General features: G+C 34.9%; 1 protein-coding gene across 1 annotated transcript in view; it reads right to left on the reverse strand.

Annotated features, from left to right (window-relative positions):
- The window catches only part of LOC121410583 (receptor-type tyrosine-protein phosphatase delta-like), an 86,581-nt gene extending 71,434 nt beyond the window's left edge, over positions 1–15,147 (reverse strand). The window contains exons 1-5 of the mRNA XM_041602763.1: positions 14,992–15,147; positions 9,638–9,857; positions 6,706–6,852; positions 3,676–3,784; positions 172–353 (exon numbers count right to left, since the gene is read on the reverse strand). Coding sequence (XP_041458697.1) covers positions 172–353; positions 3,676–3,784; positions 6,706–6,852; positions 9,638–9,857; positions 14,992–15,039 — 706 coding nt within the window. The 5' untranslated portion in view covers positions 15,040–15,147. The remainder of the gene's footprint in view (positions 1–171; positions 354–3,675; positions 3,785–6,705; positions 6,853–9,637; positions 9,858–14,991) is intronic.
- Between the last annotated feature and the right edge of the window lie 3,758 nt (positions 15,148–18,905).

Consider the following 18,905-nt stretch of genomic DNA (forward strand, 5'->3'; position numbering starts at 1 on the left):
CTAGTACATTTATTTGGAGCTTCAAAAATATTAATGACCAATCAATAGCACACAATCAGATAGTAATTTTTTTGTTTTTGTATATGTTTATTCTAAAAGGCGGGAGCAGCTCTCCCCTATTCCACATCCCTCTTCATCTTAGCTATTATAGTGCCTGTCCTTCATACTTACTCCCTTGTGCTGTACGGATGAGTCTAGAGACAGGACTGTCTTTGAAGTACCCAGTAGAGAAGTGAGCCCTCACTTGAAACTGGTAGTATTCATAAGGCATGAGTCCGTAGACCGTGTATTCAGAATATGCTCCTGGTGGCTGGTTGACTGCCAGATCCCAGGTAGATGTGTAGTTTCCTTTCCTGAAATTCATTTGTGTGGATAAATAGATTAGTACAACATAAATTAGAAATCAAATACCAAGTTAACAACAGAATGTGATCCTGTCACAGTTTAATGGGATGAGAATAATAACCAAAATATAACTGCCAAGTCTTGCTAATGTTTGTATAGCCTAGGCCAACCTTTTTCCCCCTAAATCATATTGAAGGGTAATCCTGGTGCAAAATGATAATACTTTACAGTAATTTCAAAGTTCATTTCTGATTTCAATTAACAATTAACTCAAAAATTGAAATAACTTTTGTCATGTTTTGTGATTAAATATGACAGCAAGGTGAAAGCTCTTGTTGAAATACGAGATACACTTCAAAAGAAAATTGACAATAAACAATTTTTAAAAAAATCATAAAACATATCTGTTGTCATCATCCACTCCATGTTTTCTTTTAATGAGTAAAATACTTTGTGATATTAATCAAGAGAAAATTCCGCCGCAAGCTCTTTATTAACTCGGTGTGGACCAGGAGCCACATTCGAAGGCAAGTGGCTCCTGGTCCCCTTTATTTTTTGGATGACCAGGAGCCACATTGGTCGAACCAGGAGCCAAATTTTATTTTTGAAAATTCAGTCAGTTCGGACACTTTAAATCTGTCAACTGTGCATCAAAACTGTATTAAGATGAAGGAGGGGAGAAGAAGGAGAATGTTTTATGTCTTTTTTTCAAATTCAAAGGTGACTATTGGTGTACCTTGTAATTATATTTTCATTTTGTCCATCATGACCAAAATAAAGAAAATAAAGATTTAAAAAAGGAAAGAAAAAAGAGAACAAAAGAAAGGGAAAAAAGAGATAATGAAAGAAACAACAGGAAAAAGGGTACATGTAGAAAAAAAAGTGAAGGAAGAAAGAAAGAAAAGAAGTAAAGTGAAAGTGAAAGTATAAAAAAAGAAAGAAGGGATGAAAGGAAGGGGAAAATAAATAAGAATAAAAGAAATAAAAAGAAAGATGAAAGTGAATGGGAAAAAGAGACTAAGCAAAAAATTAAAAAAATCGATAGAAGAACAGGCAAAGGAAGAAAGGAAAAAGGGAAGAAAGGAGGGAAGGAATAAAGCAAGAAAATGAAAGAAAGAAAAAGAAATGAAAAAATAAAAGGGGGAAAAATAAAGGAAGGAGGAAAGGGGGTAAAGAAGTAATGGGAAGAAGAATTACGAGATAGGAAAGTACGGATGAAAGGAATGAGAATAGACAAGGAAGAAAATTGAAGGAAAGAATTAAAGTTCTAAAGTTCTAAAGAAAGAAAGAAAGAAAGAAAGAAAGAAAGAAAGAAAGAAAGAAAGAAAGAAAGAAAGATAAAAAGGATTGATGGAAGAATTTATTGAAAGGAAGATGGAAGGAAAGAAAGAAAAAGGAAAAAAAAACATGTTTCATTTTGGCTCAAACTGATACCTAGATCTAGTTTCGTAAGAAACCAACTTTATCAGCACACAGCCACACACACAAATGCATATATGGGACTGTAATGTACTCCCCTTTGCGTTTTAGTGTGTATTGATGCAGACGATGTCATCCAAAACCCAATCGTTTGGGGCCAAGAAAGGAGTAATAATTTCTTTTTTTATTACTTACAAATGATAGAGTTGCATCATTTTTTAGGAAATATGGGCAAGATAAGAGATTTCATTGGTGTAAAATGTGAAATTTTACGGTCCTTTGGGTGAAGTTACAGAAACAAACTTTGTAAGTTTGTAGCTGGGGTGTGCAGCACAGTGCATGTACGGCGGGGGATCAGCTAGGCATTTTCACCGTAGTAGTGTACCGGGCGCCAATTTGCGATTTTTTTTCTGGCGCCCGGGCATACTAGTTTTCGGAGGAACCAGGTGCAAAACCCTTTGAACCTGGAGCAAAATGGCGCCGGTTAATAAAAAGCTTGTTCCTCCATATGTTTTGAGAGAGTTACTCTAATCATTAGACTGGCCTCCAAAAAAGTTGACACCGGATGCTCATTATGAAAAATCACGCCATGATAAGCTCATCACATTGCTCATTATGGCCACTATATACATAAATGCACAGAAGTTACCATCTTCTATTAACTTTCATATAGGCCTACTGTAGTCAAATAATTGGACAGGGGATCAGTCAAACAACAGTTATATCAGTAAAACAGAGAAATTATATAAAAGAATGATCTCAAAAACTGCAACCTTAAAATCTAACACAATATGACAGCTGTTTGCATAACAGTACAGATAGATAGCTAACCTTAAACAAAATTCTTATAAATACCTTGTAAATTCTTTGTTTCCTTAAGTGAAACTGCAAGCAAAAAATAAGAACTTTCTCTCCCATTCAAAAGTTTGACAATAATTGCATGGCCCATTTATAAATGCTTTTCCTTAAAAAATCTGTAATTTTCCTTTCTCTCTTGGAAGGAGTAATTAGGGAGAGATAAGGCTGGTTCAGTAACTGAACTAACTTTTATGTAAAAATGTTGAGAATTTACAAGTGGTGAAAGCACACAAGTAACATCTGAGATATATAACTATCCACCAAACAATTTAAATTTAGAATGAAATAACTCAATACAGAGGTTTATCAAATTGATCTGCTGAAATGAAAAATTATATTCCAAGAAAATTCATCCATGGCTGTTTGGTCAAGCCAGCATTTACAAAATTCAAACAAATTTTATACAAAATGTTTTTTAATGGCATATCCAGTTGCAGTATTAAATAATCTTCAAAAAGTATTTCCTTTTCTGTAATCTAAATGCACCTCATGTCACTGCAACTGTGAGCCATTCTTTAATGTAAAGCTTCTTCCTGAAATATAATTAGATTGAAATACACGAAAGAAAAAATATTGAGATCCATTTCTATGTTGCGCTCAATCATAGGACAAATTTTTAATTCTGGAGAACTGCAATTTGCATCTCTATGAATGCCTAGGGGTTGTTGCCATGTCAACAAGTGTACGGTGTGACAAAAAATGGGCAAATAATGGAAGAGGGATCGGAAGAGGGAAGGCTGGACATGGGATTGTGATGAGTGATGAAAAAAGGAAACCATACTGAACATTGTTAGGAAATATGAAACAAACAGCAAATCCCATTCTAAGTATGATTTGTAATATACAAAATCATAAATATTATGTAAAAAAGCTACAGACTTTACATAAATAAGGATGACAACATTTTAAATCAATATAATCCATATTAACTTTTTTTGTGAAAGAAATGTATTCTATTTCTTCAAGCATTTTAAGATAAGTGGCCTCAGCTCACCTCACTCAGAAATGCAATAGTAATATAGATAGAAACAGACTGCTTGTGGTTTCTCTTACCTGAGATAGACAGTGTAGTTGGATACAGGACCATCGCTAGGCAACCATTTTAATACCAGGGATGTGCTGTCTATCTTCAAGGCTTTAGGCTCACCTGGTGGGATAGGTTCTAGAGAGAAAAATATCCAAAAAAAGAATACACTGTAGTTAGAAATGACACTTATAATAGGCAATATGCATTAAGGTTGATGAGAGGATAGGTATATTGCATGTATCATGTATGAGATGAAATGTCGAGAGGTAACTTTTGACTATTCAAAAGGGCGTATCAAGTGGGACAATTACCCCCTCTTCCTTTAGAAAGATACAATGCAAAAGTGGTAGTAATTGTTTTTTGGTGAGGAGAATGTACACAAGATGTGACTTGTGACTTCTTAAATACTTCAAAGACAAAGAGCTTAATATGTGAGAACACTACTAACCAACCCTCTTTTCCCCTCTACAAGGAAAAGATAATCCAAATTGTTAGCCTATAAGACCTTGAAAGTGATGAGAATATTAGATCAGATGTGACATGTGACTCCTTCATTATAAGACATTCTTAATAACTACCAAATGTAACAAGTATGACCCCTCCCATTTCTCCTTTTTCCCATGTAATCTTCACATTTCATTGATCAGACCATCCCACCAACCAACAGGACCTACTGCTATTACTAATAGTTTTCTTTTATCAAAATCATAAGTTTTAGGCATTAGTTGAATGCATTTTTGTAGGCATATACATGTAGAGGGCATCTGTGTTCCAGCAGTACAAGTTGCACTTTCAATAGCTATACAAGGATAATGTAGCTAATGTACATGTACTTGTACCGTATATATCTTAGTATGAACTCTCTCTTATTTTCCCAGTAGACCTCCAAATGGCTTATTACTTGAATGCCCCTTTCATTAACTACTTTCTTCCTTTCATCCCATCCCCTCATCGTTCCAACGATCTAATCTTATATCAGGATTCTAAATCTCTTTCCTATTCCTTAGTAGGGTCAGGAAACTATCCATGGTAAGGTAGAAAATGTCTATACCACTAGACAGGCATAGAAATAGTTTGTGCACATTTGTAATAGGATTTTAAGTCTTAGGTTAAGATCATAAGAAAATAAAAAGGCATCGAGTCCACATGAATGAAGTTCAGAATTTAATAGTACAGGAAATAGCCATTGAGCTTACTGTCATAGGAACTTGTCCTACAATATGACAGTGAAGTCAGACAACACGTAACATGTGCACTATTAACAGCTGAAGTTGAGATTTTGTGTTTCAGCAAAGAGGAAATTGGCAAAATTGCCCCCAATTTTGGACTTGGGCTGTCTGAATTAGCACAGCTGGCCTGACCTTTAAAATGGTTCCACATGGTAAGGATTTTTTTCAGGGGAAGGGGGAAAAGGGTGATATACATCTAATATGTAACAGAACCAAAGTTTTAAGCAAAACAAAATGGAAAAGGGATTGAGGTGGATCTGTTGTCTGTAAACCTAATCATTGTTTAGTACCAGTCATTACAGTCACTTTTATGCTTTTCACATTGCATTTCCTTAACCCCATACTATCCTTAACCCCGGACTATCCTTAACCCCATACTATCTTTTTTTCGATTCACACTGTCTTTCTTAACCCCATACTATCTGCTCAACCGTGGTTAATGCCTTAACCCCCGACTATCCCTCAGCTCATGAATATTGATGGTTTTACCAAACAGAGCGTGATTAACGTGCAATTCGACTTCTGTGATTGGCTAATGCTTAGCCCCACTTTCCTTAGCCCTGTTTCGTTTTCACACTGCATCTCTTAGCACCGCAATTGTGGTGCTAGCACCACAATAAGCCGGCTAACCATGCTTTTTTGCAGGGCTACATAGTACCGTACTATTTACCGTGCTAGCCCACTTTGCTAAAACGTAGTGTGAAAACAAAGTGGGCTAAGCTTAACCCCGTGAAATTGGTGGGGCTAAGACCCCCCCTTAGCCCCACCAATTTAGGACAAAAAGTGCAGTGTGAAAAATTTGTGAAATTCACTAATTCATCAGAATTCATTTATGATTGAGATACACTGCTTGTAAACCCCTTGCAATTGTATTGTCTGCTTACACATCACGCCAAGTCATCATGATCCTTGTAATGTTTATTGTTTGTTTGTTGACAGATTCATAACACCTTTATTCCACAAACAGTTGAGTGGATGGTCTACTGAGATTAGAAATCAAACTTGGATGGGAAGAACAGGAATTTTTTTTTATTATTGAGAAAATTCCATTCCTCATCTACTTTCCACTTTCTCATCAATTCAATGTCAAATCTTTTAGTTCACATTGTCGATTTGGAGTACAATAAACAAAGTCACTGAACGTATAAACATGCAGTGATGAGATCAGCTTTTCATTATCATACCACCATGATGGAACACATAAAAACAAACAAAACATTTTTCCCTCTGTAATGCTAATACGAATTTCACAAATCTTTGCAGGGTAAATGCCAACATGCCCTTGAACTATAATTAAAGTAAAATATAATTGCATGCAGAGAGGTACAAGTAAGCCATGCACATTTCTCAACAACAATAAAAACAAAAGATAGTTTATGGTTTATTCACAACCCCATTTCAATGATTATCTTCAACTCAAAATGGTAATTAGAGTCTGGAAATTGGCCAAGTAATTACTAAATTTCCCCATATCAAAATGCAAAAGGTTTCAAGAACAGCATGCAGCAGACAATGTACTTACTTCAATTGACAAAAAACTGCACTATCAAAACTCTTATTCCTTGAGACAGAAAATTCTCAAGAGGAAAAGTCATGCTTCTGCAGAATTTCTATTCATGATTAGATTTTTATCAAATTACCCAAAGTAAAAAGACATTTATACAAGTTAAAATCACAGGATAAAGCAATCTATATACATTGTCACAACACACAAGAAGATACATTAATTACTGTTGAAAGTAAGACAATATCGTCAAAAAAGGTTTCTGAACACATAACTCCACGAAGAATCAATGGAGACTGATGGAAATCATCCAACAATTTTACCTGAAACAAACAGCATTACATCAGAGGTGTTAGTTAGCTCCATCTCAACCTGAAGAAGCATTGGTGGTGGAGGAGGCTCATTGGTTGTCATGGTTTCATTGTAAATATCAGTTGTAGTGGTGTCGTTCCTCTCATCAAGAGGATCTGCTATAATTTTTTATGTGCAGAAAGGTGACAGTGATTTAACATCGGGGATAAAGAGTTAGGAGAGGTTAATTACACAAAATTACATAATTCTTCACCAACTTCCAATGGAGAAATAAATAAAATGAGACCATAAGAATTCATACCTTTGAGGAACACATACAAACTGGTACCCATTTCAACAAACTGGTACAGTAGGGTCAGAGCCAGAAGTACCACAGTATTTTGCTAAGGGGATGGAGAAAGAAGTTCATTAAAATGAAGGATATGGGTATTGTAATTCTTTTTAATATTGACTCACATTTATTACTCTTTATTTCTTCTTTTCATCTTTCATGCTTTTCTTTTCTTTTTTTTTGTAAATCAACTGACAATTCAAAGGGACACCCCTGCTTCCCTGTAGTGCACAAGACTACAGGATAATACAAACCTCATTATAGTTCTATTAGAAATGAGGCCAACTGATGCCCCAAATTAAGGATCTTAACAAGAAAACATCACTGACTCTGATGAAAAATGATTTTGTCAAGGCTTCCAACAACTCTTGTCTTATACAAAGTGATGGAAGAGCAAAGAACCTAATATAAAATCAATCTTTCAGAGTCAAGATTTTTGCAATAAAATTTTATATAACCTATTTCTATTGACATTTATCATTTTATCAAGATATTTGAATGATTTATGACTTCAGTCATGGCATGAAACTTTTCATGCAACAGGATACAGGAAAAATAAAAATGTTAATAGATTTTGTATTGAAGTACTTTTGAAGGACATAAGAACCAATACTGATGTACTTGTGGAGGTAAATGGCCATTATACATCATTTTATTCAAATGTTTTCAGAAATATTTTTAATACACTGAAGAGTAAATAGCAAATTTCATGAATGTTCTATCCAGTGTCTATTGTATACAAATTTGACTGGTTATATCACGCAAATATATTGGAATTATAGAACACAGACTGCATCTTTGCAGTGACTATGGCTCAATCTTCAACATCAAGAGATCAGCATTTTTGGCAGTGATTACCATCATGAATACAATGACACTGGATGGTGCATAAAAGGGGGAAACTATTGGCAAGCATATTCACTTTCCCACTGACTATCAAGGAAATTGGTCAGTTCCTGCCAAAATCATTTACAAAGTCATAGTTCATTAAAAATAACAATTACCCCCTTTGGTGTAGGCACTGCAGACAATCATTAATGTTCTATTTCCATCATACACCTCTTTTGTAAATTGTGTGAAGTAAACAGATACTAGTTGCAGTACATTATTGGATCACATTAACTTTGACAAGAATGTGTAAGCACAGTGAACAAAGGTTTGGTAATATTTAATCATTCAAAAATTACTTATGCTGCTCAAATGGATTTCATTCCATGAATGACAATGGTCCAATCTATTTTTGTGTGTGTGTGTGGAAGAGATAACAATTGCAAAATCTTGTGAATAGCCACAAATCACAACAGTTATTTGATAACCTTAGCTAGAACATTATTGATTGTGAGCATGTTTTGCAAAACCATTTGGGTATGAACACACCAAAGACAAGAATACAAAGCATGTACAAAAGCGATGCTTCAATTTTCTTGACTAAATACAACTTTTTTCACTACATCTGGGGCCCGTTCATAAAGAGTTACAACTGTTGTAATTTTGCCATTATGGCAACTACCATGGTAACAGGCCTCAGCAGCCAATCAAAATCAAGGTTACCATATTTGTTACCATAATGGCAAAGATACAACAGTTGTAACTCTTTATGAAACGGGAACCAAATTGATGAAATATAATATGCATTAAAAATCATATTGTTTAATATTATTGACACAAGTTTGAACAAAGTAATTTCAAATGATTAAAATAAAGAAAATCACATGTGGCTTGCAATACTCACATCATTTCAAAACTGAAAAGTTTTAATAAATTCATAATCCCAACCCTTTCCAAAAGGATAAAAAGGTGATGTTCTTTTATACACTAATGTAATTAATAATCAATAAATTCTTGCCATTTGTACTTCATTTAGTATTTGCTTCAAGATGCTACTACAACATGCCATGTCTAAAATACAGATCCTACTGTACTTGCTAATCAGTGATATGTTTAATTTTCACATTATCAAAAAGAATGAATAGGTTATATTGCAGAACACACTGAAGTGTTTTTTAATGCGATCCATGATCATTTATTCAGAATTTTAACTCGCAATGCACAGTGTCGTCTTACATTAACCATTTCTGAACATAGCCCCCCCCCCCATAACCCTTGAAAACAACTCAATATCAGGCAGAATTGTCACATATTTTACCTTTCGTCACGTGCCTATTAAAACAAATGTTCTGATCATTGCAATTCCTTATTGGGCAAGGGGAAAAATTAATACACAGGACCTTTTGGTATAGAGGTATATGGTCCCAATGGCAATATCTATGGGCTCTGAACTATTGGGGGCAGATTACCTAAGTGCACTTTTCTTTTACTGCTTGCAGAAATCGGGTTTTTATTTTACTGAATTTATGAAAATGAGAAGATTTCAGCAAAAAGGATGTTACATCCACTAAGTCAAGAATGATGAAGTAATTTGTTGGAATTCCTTTTGGAGTGATAACAGGAAAACATCTTCACTACTATAAACAGAGTTTAGTAGGATCTCTATTATCAGACAATGCTCATGCAACATGATTCTTTTCTATGCCCCAACATACTGTACCAGCATCCTGCCATAGGACAGGACCCTGGCATGCCCAAGGGGTTAACAGACTATAGCAGAATACCTTTGGTGGTTAGAGTGGCTTGTGTGATCCCAACTGTAAGACCAGCAGTGGTGGTGGTGAGGGATGCTGGGTTGGCAGTACCTCGTGCAAGGCAGCGGAATGTGCGGTTGTCTGTGTACGGGCTGACATTTTCCACTAACAGGCTGTAGTCGGTGATATCCAGGAGATAGCGACCATTTAGTATGTGGGATGAGTTCACAAGGTCATAAGGTAATTCCATCTAGTGGGCATTTGGAGACAGAAAGAAAAAATATTCACATGAATTTCAGACAGATTCTATCATGATTCATTCAGACTTATTGAAATACTAAAATGAGAGAAGGAAAGAGAAATACTCAAACAGATGGACCGCCTCTGGCAGTCTCGCCTGCATTATGGTGATATAGTAGCAGTGCTTCCTTTGAAAAACAGCTAATGAATAATTATTCACAGAAGAAAACACTAATATAATAATAAAATATTATGCCCATTGACCCAAAATGACCTTTGACCATGATCATGTGACCTAAGACATGTGCAAAACAATCATTAATACTTGATTACCCTTATGTCGATGTTTCATGAGCAAGTACCATAAACTTTATATAATGCCAATTCAACACATACTCCCAACGCGGCCAGAGTTCATTGACCTTTAAATGACCTTTGATCTTGGCCATGTTCCTGAAACACACACAGGGTATTCAGGGATACATTGCTGCTCTTATATCCAAGTTTCATGAACTAAATCCACAGACTTTTAAACTTACAATGACAATTCCATAAATACCCCTAACATTACCAAAGTTTGTTGACCCTAAATGACCTTTGAACTTGATCATGTGACCTGCATCTAGCACAGGATGTTCAAGGATACTTGATTTCTCTTATGTCAAAGTTTCATGAACTAGATCCATAAAATTTCAGTTATGATGACAATTCCTCAAATACTCCCAATATGGCCAGTTCATTGACCCTAAGTGACCTTTGACCTTGTTCATGTGACCTGAAACTCATGCATGATATTCAGGAATACATGGTTGCTCTTATGTCCAAGTTTCATGAACTAGATCCATAAACTTCTAAAGTTATGATGACAATTCCTCAAATAACCCCAACATGGCCAAAGCATGTTGACCCTAAAAGACCTTTGACCTTGATCATGTGACTTGAAACTCAGGCAGGATATTCAGTGATACACTACTACCCTTATGTCTGAGTTTTATGAACTAGGTCCACCAAATTTTGAAGTTATGACAACATTTCAAAAACTTAGCCTTGGTCAAGATTTTGATATTGAAGTTTCCCACACTTGGATAAAAACTGAGCAAAATATCATGAGAATTGGTTATAGGCCTACATGTATACTGATAAAGTAGTTCCGACCACGAGATTTTTGCATAATTTTTGACATAATATATTGTTACCATGGCCATGGCAACACGATTTCCGACACATGCAATAATATGTCCTATACATCTTTACCTCAAGACCAATGTGTGAGCCAAATTTCATGAGAATTGGTTGAAAACTAATTAAACAGTTTGAAGCGATAGATTTTTACCTAATTTGGGGCCTATAATAGGTGGCTACAATGGCAAAACAAATTCCGATACACACAAAACATGTGTCTCACACTCCTTTACCTCGAACTCAATTTGTGAGCCAAATTTCTCAGAATAGGTCGAATAATGATGAAGTAATTGATAATGCAAGTTTTTTTTTACCCAATCTTTATAATATAATGTTATTACAATGGCAACATGATTTCTGACACACATAATATATGTCTTACACATCTTTACATCAATACCAATGTGTGTACCAAATTTCATGAGAATTGGTTAAAAACTGAGGAATTTGAACTGCAAGATTTTTACCTTATTTTTGCCAAAATATACCATTACCATGGCAACACAATTTCTGACACATGCGAAAAATGTGTCTTGCACAGCTTACATCAACATCAACACCTGTTCCAGGTTTCGTGAAAAAAATAGGTTAAAACGGAGGAAGGAGTTTGATGCGCAAGATTTGTAACAGATCAAATGACCGACCGACTGATCGGTTGACTGACTGCTTGACTGTACGCTGATTCCTATATACCCCCTCCAAATTTTGTTTGGTCGGGGTATGAAAATAAAAATAAGAATGGACACAGTGTCCCAAAAAATTGTGAGGTGAAAAAACATCACAATAAAAAGCTGGACTAAAGAGATAGATGCATCTAAAAGAGATGGGAGAACAAGAGAATAATTCATCAACATCTACTGTAGATAATATCACATTCTCAATGTAAAATAATACAATGGCTACTATACAGATATTGCCTACCTAGAGTTTGAATATAACATTCATTTTCCCCCGACAGTGATATATTTTGGATTATATTTTATCCGAAGCATGCAGCACTGAGGGAAAAATATTCTTCTGAGGGGAAAAAATATAGCTTCAGAGGGGAGTTGAAATGTTATTTATTATTATGACCACAGGCAATATATGCTGTACTAGTATAATATATAGTCTATGTAGATTCGCCATCAGAGTCTGCATTCATCATCTGGCTTTAAAATCCTTGCTGCAGCTCTCATCCATCTACGCCATAATAGAAAAATTTGGGGAAAATACAGCAAGCGCATTCTTCATGCAATCAACGCATAATAATAAGCACGCACATTAAAGTAAACTACCTGATTACGCAACTTAAAAGCAGCAAGTGACATCACCTTAGTAAATATAGCGCCGAAATTTACAATACAACACAGTTATATTCCCCGAGGTGAAGTCAAAACCTAGAATATAACAAATGCGATCCTTGCAGCTATGGTCAAGTGATAGCGTATTGACCGATCACTGATTTGAATCTACATAGCCTATGTAATATAAAGAATTATACAACACTAATCAACATCTTAAGAAAATAATTAATTATTCACTAACTAAAATCCATATTTCGAAATGCATTACTTAAAATGCTTATAATGCTCTCATCCATAAATCAATGACTAAAGTGGATTTCTAAATTTATCAGTCACACTTCGTATTAAATTCAATTGATTGCTTTAAATGAGATCCTGGTTAAACTCTTTTTCACCTTGACCAGCTTTGAGCTGACTTCCTACAGTGTCCAGCAAATAATCCTAAACCACAATATGGTTTAGTAGTAATTTCCTTGACACGAGTTCAATTCCTTCCTCCAAGGTCATACTCACTTTTTTCAATCAACAGAATTCTTATTTCAGGTATCCCTGTCTGACTAAAGGAAAACTGTGCATAACACCTGGGCCATAAAACAAAGATTAGTGATCAATTGCTAAATGGACTGGCTAATAAAGATCAATGTTAAATGCATATAGTTAAAAACACTGACCAAGAACAGATCAGAAGTGTTCTTACATATTTGTTATTAATTGCTAAACTTTATGTTACGGGACCCAGAATATTATTTTAAATGGGTTGCTGTTAAACCTATACTTAGTAATCAGTTAATGCTAGTTGGGTTTGTTTTCATTTTTGGTATTCATACACTCATTCATTCATTATATAGATTACACCTTCCAATTAGACATAACCATGAAATTTACTTTAAATGATTCCTAAAATTCTTATACTGCATGGCTTTTCCTTGATGCCGAACACCACTCATTCTCAAACAATAACCCCCCCACACACACACACACACCCTTCTAGCTATTTGTGATTAATGCATGACATTAGGAAAGCACTTAGACTTTTATCTGTAAATATATCATCTCCAATGAGACAACCTGACGACAACTCTCATCAATGTCAGTGTTAAAATGGGAAGGAATCAGGAGTGAAAGTGCAATGCCCTTTATTTCTAAACACTATAGCTGCATTTCCTCCATTTCACATGATATATAGGTGTTGTTTCCTATGATAATATATGTCCAATACAACAAGGATGTCTATACTGTAATGAGACCTACATCAAAATACACAATTGGACAATATAGTAATTCAAACAATAACTACAGATGGGCACTATCACATTCCAAACTAATAAACCTCAAATTTCTGATAAAACAAAAAAAAAAGGAATATGATGAGGAAAATCTCACATCGATTACTACTCTAATTCCCTGTCAAGTCAAAATATGTTTATGATTTATTTCATGTTTGAAAGTATTATCATCATGCTTGACATTGACAATAATTATTACCAAAATTAGTCTACAACATGGTATCCTAAATTATCAATAACCTGTTCAGATTATACATACACTCATCATTCTCATTATCAGCAGCATCAGCAATATTCAGCATCAATTGAATTCCTAATAATTCTTCTATTCTTTTTTTCAATATTCTTGCTACCCCAATTCATCAAGTTACTCATCATATCAACACCTCATTTAGGTTAGAGAAGTATTCACAGTATCTTCTCTCTCGTTCCCCCATCCAACTTCATCACTACAGTCAGTTGGCTCTATCAGCCTATCATCACCACATGCCTCATTAAGATTCCTATCTCCTCACTATTGTGTCCTTAGAACCAAGATAACATTAACACCATACCATTCAACACTAGTTTAATGCCCCTCTAGCTCTCAAGCAGATACCCATTTGATGTGGAGTCCAGCAATGCATTAACTTACACCATCCTATACACTCTTCTCAGAGGATCAATATGCAAGCCATACTCATCATCTTCTCACACGACTTGTTGTTGTTTGGTTTCCAACGGCGCTCTCATTCAAAAAAGAACACATACTCATCAGTGTAGTATCATCAGCAGGATCCGTGAGCCGTGTAATACCCTGCATACTCAATCTCTCAAACTGAACTAAGTCACACTCCATATTATCATGTATTTCACAGAAAGCCATGTCAAACCCATTGACCTAGGCAGATTATTTTTTTTCCAGAGCTACTTATTAGCTCACCAGCTTGAATTTATTACATTATATTAAATTTACATTGGACCCTATGGGAATGTCAAGGGCTCTTTTTTAGATTTTGAGGGCTCTTTATGCCATTTTGAGGACAAACTTTGCCCAGAGTCCCCATCCATGTAATTCTTTCCCTGGACCTAGAAAAATTGTACTTCTTTTCGTGATATGCTGGCTATGTTAACCTCGCCTTGTCATTAATGCATAAATGTGATCAAAATATCCCTCTTCACTGCATTTGATCTTACAAATCACACTGGGTCTAATGCCTCTTTTGTTTTTGTCTCTTTTGTTATTTAAAAACATATTGGTGAACCTTCTATAATTGTATAACCCTGCACTTATGCCTTACATTTAACATAACAACCTAATGAAATAGGAAACCCTGTTGAATATAATCAAAGTGACAATAATTTGCAGTTATTGAAATCTGTCCCATCATGCATTGCAATCATACCATACCTCTGTCCATGATACTATGACTGTGTTGGGGTCAACTCTGGCTTGCATGTGAAGGAAAGCATTACAGGGAAGTCGGGCAGTTTGTCCACGGAAGGCAATTATAGTGGCAGCATATGAGCAGGATGCATACAAGAGTACTGCAAGGGAAAATGGGAACGAAAGAACAAAAATAAAGGTTAGATTAGATAACACATTTTCACGAAACTTTGCGTTAAAAAAAAACAGTGGAAATTATATGAGATAATAATCAAGATCATGTTCGTCTTACAAAACTTGAAGGCAAATTTCACATTCAAAATTTGTGTTAATGACTTATGCATGGATATACACAATCACTACTAGATGTATAATGAAGAATAGTTTAATTCAGAAGCTAAGGGCAAATGCCAGGATATTACACAATCACTACTATGATGAAGACTTTGCTTAATTTAATAAAAGTGAGTAGATTGCATGTAAAGTTGCTAAGAAACAATATTTTTGGAAGAATTAGATTTATTGAAAATTTAAGGAAAAATGAAAAATGCTACAAAATCTTTATATATATGACAATAGCCTTGACATCCGTGAAAATGAAAGCTGGATGGAATATTTAGTGCAGATTCTTGTGTAGAATAAAAGAATGGAATGAACAAGAGACAAAAAAAATATTGACGCATATCATTACAGGAACTAAGCAATATATATCCAACTACAGGAACTTCTCAAATGTATATTTCTTCCTCTGATGCATACATGTACAGGTGTTCAAGTAGATGGATTTGTATCTTACGCTGCTATGACACTAGCATGATTTGGGGAAAGAATAGTTTACAATTAGTTCACTCATCAAATCGTGCCATGACATTCCATGTAGCGAAGTGTGCAGGCCAGTGCGGGACAATGCTTTCAATTTCTAAAATCTTGGCACAACAAATTTTGGGGATTATTGGCGTTAATTATTCATAAACTATGCGCACCTAGTCGGGCCAATTCGTGCCATGGCATGAGTGGCACCATTCTTCGACTAGTTCACGACTGGTTCATGACTATTCACAACTGGTTCACATAGCAGCATTAGGAATATTTGCCATATTGTGTAAGAACACTTTTCAACCACCTTTCTCAATATGTGAACACATATCCTGTCAAAGTAGGCTCGGATGCATTGTGTTCAGTGTTATTTACTTTTTTGTGGCCAACGTGTATGCCTAATGATTTTCAAATGAAACCATATACAAGCTTCTGATGATCTGAAAAAACGCTGAATATGTAGTGCATGTTTAATAAGCAAAAAATTCAAATGATAGTTGCACTGACTTAGAAACATGTATCCAAATATGATTTGCTTCTTCCTTAGTTTTTCATTTGTTGCATTATAATTACTATTTCTGGTATTTTTTCCATCTTTGTTAAATACCCAATCTTTGTTCCTGTCTCCCTCTCTTCCTCTTATTTCATTCTGTCTTGCGTTCTAACATGTTCTCACTATATACATGTACTTTATTCTACCTCTGAGGCTTTCTTCTCATATGCTGGGTATTTCAATTACTTTCATATTTATGTATAATTATTTTGTAGAATAATTTCATTTTGATATTTGCCAATTTTATTCTAAATTGTATATTTTTTATATGTCTGTATATACCATTTGTAAACTGAATGTAATTCAGCCTTTGGCTGCTATTTTCAGTGAATATTTGAAATAAATAAACCATTAAATCAAATAATGTTGCAAATTTGCAATCATGTTTATTTGAACCATTCATGTAATTTATTCAACAAAATTTTTAATTCCCGTTGAGCGTTCTTCACATGTATCAAACAGATTTCATTGGTCAAGGCAAAATATTTATAACAAAAACTGCAATTAGAACTCTCACTTAAAACACATTTCCTATCATTTCACAAATCAAATCAATACATGCATAAGATCAACTCAGATTATTATTTTTTGTCTGGTAAAACCTGAAGGGATGTTAATAAGACAGCGATAAACTTCTTCTAAACAAGATGATATATACTGTACATGCATGCTTCTAATACTCTGTGATCTAGTACTTCCTTAAGTAGATTAGAGATGTGAATCCCTTTCTCAATCCACTCTCATCTACATCTTCCTGGACGCCACATTACAGGAAGTCCCTCTCGCAATCAGTTTCCCTGGCCAGGAATTTAGGGATATTCAACTCAACCCCTGCCCCCTATCAGCCTGGTCTAGATAAACAGCTCCTTGAAGTGCATTGCATCCGTTCACCCTATATTCCCTATCTACATGTATAGTTACATGCACTCTGGAGCATTACTTACTGGTAACCATTCCATGCCTAGTACAAGAAGCTCAACTGGGATTCCCCTTCTAAACAAGGGGTGATTTGAAAAGTCTGCACCACATTGAAAATTGAAATGCTTAACAAAAGTGCACATGAAATGGCATCTCCTATTCAAACATATAGTAAACTTAAAAATAAATCCATAGCATAGCCGATACATTAACAGCAGCAGGCAGATCTGAAGCCCATAAACAGAAAGCTTAGCAATGATCATAGAAATTTTTTTACGATTGACTCCATTGACTACAATGTACAATCAGTCGTGAAAATCATGCGTAAAATTAATCGCTATCCTTTGTGTTACGGGACCCTGAATGGGGTTTTTTCTGAACATATTTCTCCAAAATAATTTATCATTGCCATCTAGCAAGTTAAAGGAATTCCATGCCTGTATTTGTTGCATCATGAGTGTGCAATTTTTTTCAGATGCAATTTTTTTTCAGACACAATATAAGAATATGTTTGCAGATCAACACATGAATGTACTGTAGTCCAGTCTTGAAGTCATGCTTTTGCTAGATCTATACATACCATTTTTCATAAATGTAGCCACCATACATGTAGTTGAATTACCATTCTGGAGTTATACAAATTAGCTGTCAACTGCACTTTCTGATTCACACAGAGTAAATTATTATACAAATTCTGTTTCCATAGTAACAATAAGCCTGGAATTATCTGTTTCTGAATTATACAGCTGCTCCAGAGCTGAAAGATAGGGATTAACAATAACTAGGGAATAATTTTCTTTAAAAAGATCAGGATGCTATATTCATTAACATACAATACGGTTTATATGTACAAGCTGTTGAAGAGTAGTAAATTTATATGAAAAAGCAATTTAAAAGTCCCTAAATCAAGCAAATATATGTAGCTGAAAAGGGAAATTTTAAAGGGGCATTTTCGTTCAAAATATGATGTTTCAGCAAGAACCAACCTAATCTATCCATGAATTATCAGCTACATGTATACCAACCACATAGAGCTAGAGATACAAGGGACATAGTGACTCAACTCATCATCCAAGCAAACATGTAGGTGCCTAAAATACAATAGTAATCCCTTGACTTTCCTAATTGGGAAAAACATACCATAATCATAATCATTGTACTTGCACCATTGAACATATTAATACAAACCAGAAATATGGAATCAAGGCCAGATTATCAATAATTAGATTGCTTTTGCATTTGCTTAAGTCAGCACATATTGTGCTAAAGTAAAGCAATTTATAAGTTGCATGAGCACAGAAATTGAACAAGCTTTATGAACAGCAGGGTTATATTCATATATTCTGTATGTCATTCATCTGTTCAGCAAACTATACAATAACACATAGCATCATGTGTCACTCCATATACACATTATATCTCTGTTCAAAATGCATGTATTCCTTTGTCGAGTCCAATATATAGACTCAAGGACTGCGGGAGATAGATATCTTGTCTGTAACATACAATGACCTTTCTACAATTCATCTCCCTTGCACATTGAATTGCACTTTCCATCAAATCAGTAGTGTACATGTACATTTTCACCAAAATGAAGACCAGTGAATTTTGATCTCTAAAGGCTCTCAATGTTACTCTATCATTTTTGCTT

The sequence above is a fragment of the Lytechinus variegatus genome, chromosome 3 (assembly GCF_018143015.1).
Source record: "Lytechinus variegatus isolate NC3 chromosome 3, Lvar_3.0, whole genome shotgun sequence".
Classification (NCBI taxonomy): Eukaryota; Metazoa; Echinodermata; class Echinoidea; order Temnopleuroida; family Toxopneustidae; genus Lytechinus; species Lytechinus variegatus.